General features: G+C 34.3%; 1 protein-coding gene across 1 annotated transcript in view; it reads right to left on the bottom strand.

Moving 5' to 3' along the window:
• LOC117121031 overlaps nt 1-7,792 on the bottom strand; it is a 55,202-nt gene that overhangs the window by 39,010 nt on the left and 8,400 nt on the right. The window contains exon 2 of the mRNA XM_033266126.1: nt 5,570-5,701. Coding sequence (XP_033122017.1) covers nt 5,570-5,592 — 23 coding nt within the window. The 5' untranslated portion in view covers nt 5,593-5,701. The remainder of the gene's footprint in view (nt 1-5,569; nt 5,702-7,792) is intronic.

Raw genomic sequence — 7,792 nt, 5'->3', positions numbered from 1 at the left:
ACATATACATATATACATATATATATATATATATATACATATATACATACATATATATATACATATATACATACATATATACATACATATATACATACATATATACATACATATATATATATATACATATATACATACATATATACATACATATATACATATATACATATATATACATAATAACATATATACATATATACATATTACATATATATGAAGATATGAAGATATCTCAAAAGTGATTGATCGTAGTCCATCAAAGTCATGCTACCTTGACCCACTTATGTGTGGTTGCTAAAACAACATTTATCCTCTGTACTCCCAATACTGACTGAGTTTTTGGTTTGCACCTCTAAGAGGCATTTGTTCTTGGATCATGTTAAAGGTTTAAGCCTGTTGATGGGGACACTTGGAGTGACTATGGACTCGTCAGCAGTTCTTAGCCTTCAAGTATCTAAAGTTAGCAGGGCTGTTAAGTTCCATCTAAGAAACTTATGGAGAATCAGAAAGTTCATAGATAGTGATACATGCCATGCTGCTGTTAGGGCACTGGTTCTTTCAAGACTGGACTACACTGCAATTCACTGTACAGTGGCCTGGTAAAAAATGAATTATATACCCTACAAAAACTTCAAAATTCTGCAGCAAGACCATTCTCCATTGGCTGCGTGTAGAGCAAATAATTAAATTCAAAACTTCTCCTCTTTGTTTTCAAATCACCTTCTGGCCTCTGCCCGTTGTACATATCCATTTACATATCTCTACGCACCCATGTGCGCTTAATAAGATCTTCCAACTCCATCTAACTTGTTCGACCGGTCTACCATAAACGTATTGGTGACAATTCATTCCTGTCGATGGCTGCCCAACTTTGGAATGGTCTGCCCAATTCTCTTAGATCCTGTGATTCGCTTAGGCAGTTCAAAGCACATCTAAAAACACACCTTTTTAATAGTTCCTCTCACCTTGCTAGATCGTTTCTGTTTATTGCTTTCTTTGTTTTCTTATTTTTGCAGTGCTTTATTGCATTATTTTAGTTAGCTCACATGGGTTTGGTTCTTTGCAGGTTTTACTAGGGGGGATGTTTCATACTTATTGTGGAGAGTCCCTCACAGCGCTACGTAACTGAAAGGAAAGGTGCTATACAAGTAACAAGTAACGAACTGGAAAACCAACCACTAATGGCACGAAGAAAGATTTATGAGATAGCAAAGTTAAGAAAGAAAATTCAGAAAGAAAGAGTGGCATCGCCGTTCAATAATAATGCTAATAGAACCCACAATTGGAAAAAGAGTCAGTGAAAAAGAGGTTGAGAGAGTACTTTAGTACACTGCTCAATGAAGAAAACATGTTTATAGCTGATCTCCCAAAAGCTTCACAAGTGGACAATCCACAACCAGAAATTTCTAGGGTAGAAGTAATGGCTGCAATAAGTAAGATGAAACGAGGAAGGGCATCGGGACCAGAGGAGATCACACTGGAAATTGTATTAGCACTGGGACCAGAGGGAATTAAATTGATACATAGAGTAATGAATGCGATAGGGAGAGATAAGCGGATACCCGACGACTGGTTAAAATCAGTATTGATACCAATCTTTAAAAAAAGTAAAGTAAACATTTACGAGTGTTGCAATTAGCTGTTATCATAGATGATGAAGTGTTTAAAAAAAATTTTAGACAACAGAATAAGGGAGACTGTGGATCCATTGTTAGGTTAAGTGCAGTTCGGTTTTAGAAAGGGCAAGGGAGCAACAGATGTGATATTCATTGTGAGACAGATAAAAGAGGGTTGTTTGGCCTTCCTGGATCTAGAGAAAGCCTACGATGAGGTAAACAGAGAAATGATTCCACCAATACGAAGTTCCGGAATAAATAATAATGTTAATTGCCATGTACAGAACAGGAGCTGCTTCGGCGAAACCAATGCTTTTGAAGTGCAAGTAGTTCTGCACCAGGGTTCTGCTCTGAGTCCGCTGCTGTTTATCAACTATAATAGTTCTCCGAAGAAGGCAAATTTGTAGTGACAGTTTAAATTCTCTATCGTTAGATGTTAACGACTAATAAAGTTATTATTATAGAACATTAATTAGGCGAATAATGGTCAATTATGAATTATGAGGAAATATGTTTTTGAAAGACAGACGGCAGTTTAATATTCTTCCGCGTTACCAGATCTCTAAAATTTTGTCTGCTATTAAAATTAGCTGTTTTTATTGGTTAGTTTGATAGTTGGTCAGCTGAACTGCAACTAGGACTTGATTTAGTCGTAGTTAGAACTTCTACTACGTTGTTTGTGAATACAAATTGAAGTTGAAGCTGAGAATAAATGAAGTTCTAGTTCAAAGTTCGACTAAAGTTCGTTTTAAGAAAACGGGAGTTATTTCCAGCGGGGTCCTTCTGGTGGTAAAACTAACTATAACAATCGGAAAGAAACGTCCACAACCAGGTTCCCACGGTACTCTTAAGGGTGAAGCAGACACGTCCTTCGTACACCGCACAGTGGGCCAGGGCGAAATCAAAGTGTGTGAAAAGTCCATTTTGGTGACTGGCTTTTACAGCTTTTTTTACATGATTGAAAATGGGTATACCCTGGTGAATCTATCCTGAAAATATTTTATATTTAAACGAATTTTAAGGGTAGTATTTTTCAACAAATGTCGGAATTTCTATAAATATTTCAAATGCTATAATTGACTACATTATATCTAAACACGTTTTTTTTCTTACAGAAAATTCAGAATTACTTTAAAATGCACAGGTTACTTGTATATAAATTGGGGAACACAAGTATATGTTTTGGTTTAAATTTGAAGTTTGCATCAATAATAAATCGTTGTTTAAACGACAGAAAAAAATATTTAAAATTCAATTTTTAGAAAAGTAGGAGAGAAAGGTTAGATTCATGTGGAGTCATGGTTTAATTTTTACATCACCATCTTCAGTATAGCTTAGCTTTATGATGCTTTATGATGAAAATAAAGGAAATACATTTTTATTTTCATATTTATATATTCCATGTAAAATTATCAATAATTATATATTTAGTTATAATTTATTCGTTTTAATCACCGTTTCAGGCTTCTTTTATATTCATAAGGCCGAAAAAATCACTCATTGCAAAGAAATTAACTACCGTAACGAAATTATTAACTAGAGTAGAATTTGAGGAAAGAAACGTGTTCAATAATTATAATGAGGTGAAGCAGTTTCATGGTTAGTATTTTCTTGTTTGTTTTATTTCATTGCCGATGCATCTTTTTACTATGTTTATAAAATACACAAATATAAGGAAATAGTAAAATGTAGTTTAAAAAAAAAGTATAGCCTTACATACGATGTAATGGCTGTTTCAGGCTTCTTTTATTATTGAAGAAGCCGGAAATTGCACTCACAAGACCTTTTTTTGCATGGAAACTAACTATAACAATCGGAAAGAAACGTCCACAACCAGGTTCCCACGGTACTCTTAAGGGTGAAGCAGACACGTTAGTCGTACGCCGCCGCCTTCAGGAACCATTGCCAAGAGTGAAGTAAGTCAGATGATAAAATTAAGACTGGCTATTGTTAGGTGCAAACACATACCATGGCAGTGAATGTGTACGCGTGTGTTCACATCTCGTCTCTGCTGGTTCCGATTTTGTTTTATTATATCAAATTTGTTTAAGCTTTAACATTTTATTTACCTATATGGACAGGGTCCCTTGACCCCTGCCGGCAGGTGGATCCAGATATTCTCAAAAGTGGGGCCGATCGAGATCACACCGCCTTAGGGGAGGTCCGGGATTTTTTTTTCTAGACAGACGCTTGAAGTAACCTTTGAACGTTTGGAGATCATTTTTTCGATTTTTTTTTAAATATCTAAAAGGAGGACGGGATCTTCGCGCCCTCTAATTCCGCTCCTAGCCTGCCGGTGGTGTGTTGTCTCTCGATCTCCCCCCACACATTTGACATCTATGGATCCGCCCCCGATGGATCCATATTTACAATTGGATTAGGATGATGTACTGTTGTTTTTGTAAACAACATAATTATGATAATGATGAAATATTGTTTGAAGGTTTGCATGTTGAAGTAATGCTGGCGGTACAACATCATATTTCTAAAAAGATTTTTTTTTTTTTTTTGAGAATGTCTTTTTTTTGTATACAAATAAAATTACTTGCCGCGAAAACAAAAATGTGAAATTCAGATATATTTGATTTAACCAGGGAACAGTGAAATGATATTGTAATTTCACTTTTTCCTTATTTAACAATTTAATTACCGCATCAAAATACACAAGCCATTACTACGAATCTGTTAGAAATTGATAATATAATTTGTACTCTCTTTTACACTTAATTTTTCACTACTGGGAACTGCAAAAAAAAAAAGAATAATTCATAAACACACACAAAAAAAGCTCCTTAAAAACAACCCAAATGAACCGCAGTTCAGCCTTCTAACCTGGTTTTTTTTTTTGGCCCAAAAAGGGCCGAATCGACCCAGGCCGAAACTACCAGGATTCATCTTATTCGTGAAACTCTTGACATAACTTTCACCACTATATATATCCAATATATTATAACAATGTCTGCCATGGTTTTTGGGAACAATTTGCCATTTTCTGCACACGTTTTCAATTATAATGGCTGAAAAATATACTGGATTCATGTTCATACCAACATCATGCAAGTCCATCTAATAAATCATGAGTTATGAACCTAAATGTTAATCAAAAAAGTAATAAAATAAAATGGCAGTAGCAAACTTAATCAATTTATACATTTTTCTTGTTAATACCATTTTTTATGTGCCATATGTATACTTTCAATAAATTTACAACTTTTTTGTGGAGGTCAAATGATCTTTCTCTCTCTAGTTACGACAATTTCTGCATGTTTTCAAAACCTTTCCAATTTTAATGACTGACCAATCTGTAGGCTTAATGTTGACACCAACATAATACAAATCTATTTGACTAAATCGAGAGTTATGTGCACCCCAAAACTGTGATTTGTTTTTTTGTTAAAATCAATTTGTGTATTCCATATGTCAATAAGTAAAAGAAAAACACAATTTGTACTAAATACATCAAAAATTAAGGATATGGCTAAACTTTATTTGTATTTTATGCAAAAATTGCATAATAAAAAATTTTAACGAGCTTTTCACCTCTAGTGACGTTAATAATTGTCGCATTAATTTTATGTAAGAAACATATATGCTACACATTGCTACCAAACAATATTGATAAGCTTTATAATTCACAGGTTATGGGCATAAATGTAACCCCGAAATATATTAAAATTAAAACACTAACGACCATTACAAATGACGCGAGTACATACAGTGCATCCTTTTAATTTTCTTGTTGAAATAATTTTTTTTTTGTTCTATATGCCCGTAGGAACAAAGTGATACCAAGGAAGGTTAACTGTGGGGCGGGCTGTATGGTGACCTCCCTCCAGCCCATGGCCTATTGCTATTGAACTGCTATTACTGTTAGTCAAATAATGATTGTAAATATTTTAAAATGCAATTTTCTTTCTTCAGATTATTCTAATTTATCGCTTCTTATTACTTACTGGTCACTTTTCAAATACTCCATGGTTCTCAGCTAATTCTTCTGTAGTGTAGGTTTATGAGGTGTAGTTAAATGGCAGGTAGTAATAGGCCTACTATAAGGGAGCTATATTTCCAATACTTGTAGGTTGTACCTAAATTTACGAAACAGAAACAGAGAAAATATAAGTATGTTTAAAAGACGAATACATTGAAATCAATCAGCAGAAAAAAAATTGAAGATCAGAAATAGAATAGAACAGTCACCTCTTTTTAAAATGCTTTGACAGAGTCACAGTGTTTATTCAGACTGGGTTTAATTGTCTGATAAATAGCATTTCATGAATGAAACAGTCAAATTTGTTCCTACATTTCTTTAAAATGCTGAAACATGACTCAATACTGCTTTGGGCTGTTATGGTGGTCCTTAGCATGTTGTCCTAACAGAAATTATGTTCAGCAATACGTTGGTAGAAGTGTCGGTTTGTGTATCCGACATAACTTGCATCACACAAGTCACATTTAAATCTGTACACAACACACTGCTGATTTCTGATTGTAGGTTTTCTTTCTGTTTTCTTAATTTCATCACGTATTTTTCTGCTTGTGAAAACAGGAAAAAATGTTTTGGTCTATTTTGTTGCTTAGTTGGCGTAGTTGACGCTTAACTGAGTTGGCAGATTTCTGGTCTTTGAAGAGTAGGATAATTCGGATGGGCATTTCCTTCTCGTCGGCTCTACTATTACTGAGTTTATTATGTAGAGGTTAATGTGTTAGAATAAGCACTTTTAATAAGATAGTTACAACAGTTCCTTGAGTAACAGTATGCTGCAAGCTTTATTCAGCTATTAAACTAATCTACTGCGAGAGCAGCTTAGCCTAGACTGGTAGCCACTAGGTGTTAGCTAGTTGAACCGTAGTGTTCTCTAGGTCTCCGGTTCAATTCGCATCGCTGCCTCTCCTTTTGTTTCAGCTAGATGGCTGAAATACAAGTTATATCTGTCTTTCGAATGGGACGTTTAAGCCATTTCATTATAATCATTTATTTCTAAATCAACTCAACATAATATTAAAGGAAAATAACTTATTATAACATACAGTCGAAATAATTATGTTATGTTCACGCTCTCCTAAATAAAAATAAAAGAAAAAGTATAAATAAGCAAATAACTAAATATAAGATAATAATTGAAATAATTGCATGATTAATTAAAAGTTACTGTCCCGTGTGCTTTGATGGCCCATATGCACATTGAAGAACGCAGTCCACTCTTCGGAAAAGAGTAGTGGATTGTCTCCAGGGGTGCTGCCCAAACCATCATTAAAAGGACCCCACTAGAAATAAGTTTTTTTTTTTCTAGACATTTGTGGGCTAACCTTGTTGTGTATACTGAATATATCCATACTGCATTACATATATGCAATCGGTTAACTCAAGGTTTCTTAGATATTAATAGAGCGGGGTCAGTTCAAAGATGTTAGCTTAGATTTGAATCTCAGCATATTGTTATTAGAGGAACCGCTGTACTGCCTTATTGATTTGATCATTCTAACAAATCAACGTCTACATATTGCATTTAGATACAACCCCCTCACCAACCAATCACCATATTACATTGGCTTTTAGGTTAAAATTATAACAACATTTAGCTTGTCAATTAAGTGTATATAATACTCTTCCAGTAATCCATATATTTCTGGCAGTAAGACGACTGTAATTCATTTTTTTTAGATCTGTAACTTATTTGAAATTTGATAACTTACGTGGATCGCATTTAATAAACAAGTCACCTCTTTTCAAAATGGCGCATTCAAAAGTACTTGCAAGTACAGTCAACAAGCTCTTATGATGTGTATAGTGAAAAATAGGTGTAAACCCCTTTGTTAGTATTCAAAACTTAACATGTGTAGATGTAATAAACCGTAAGATTATATGAATACAATTTATTCCGCACTCATGATCGCATTTAATAGGACAGTCACCTCTTTTCAAAACGGCTCATTGAAAAGTGCTTGCAAATTCAGTCAACACGCTCTCTTTTGATGTGTACAGTCAAATACAGGCTTAACCCCATTTAATTATTTAATGCCCGTTAGCTATCACAGGAAGAGCTGATGCAGTGTACAGGTGTCGAATTAATATTATATCGATGCCAAAAACTTATACTTAAGGCTCTACTTTAACTATGGTTCTTTGGATTCAATATGGGTCGCGAACCAATATACTCTGTATGACCTGTCGTGTA

The sequence above is a fragment of the Anneissia japonica genome, unplaced genomic scaffold (genome assembly GCF_011630105.1).
Source record: "Anneissia japonica isolate Jap-2015-1 unplaced genomic scaffold, ASM1163010v1 scaffold343_len330904_cov94, whole genome shotgun sequence".
Classification (NCBI taxonomy): domain Eukaryota; kingdom Metazoa; phylum Echinodermata; class Crinoidea; order Comatulida; family Comatulidae; genus Anneissia; species Anneissia japonica.
This window is presented reverse-complemented; position numbering and strand designations above follow the sequence as displayed.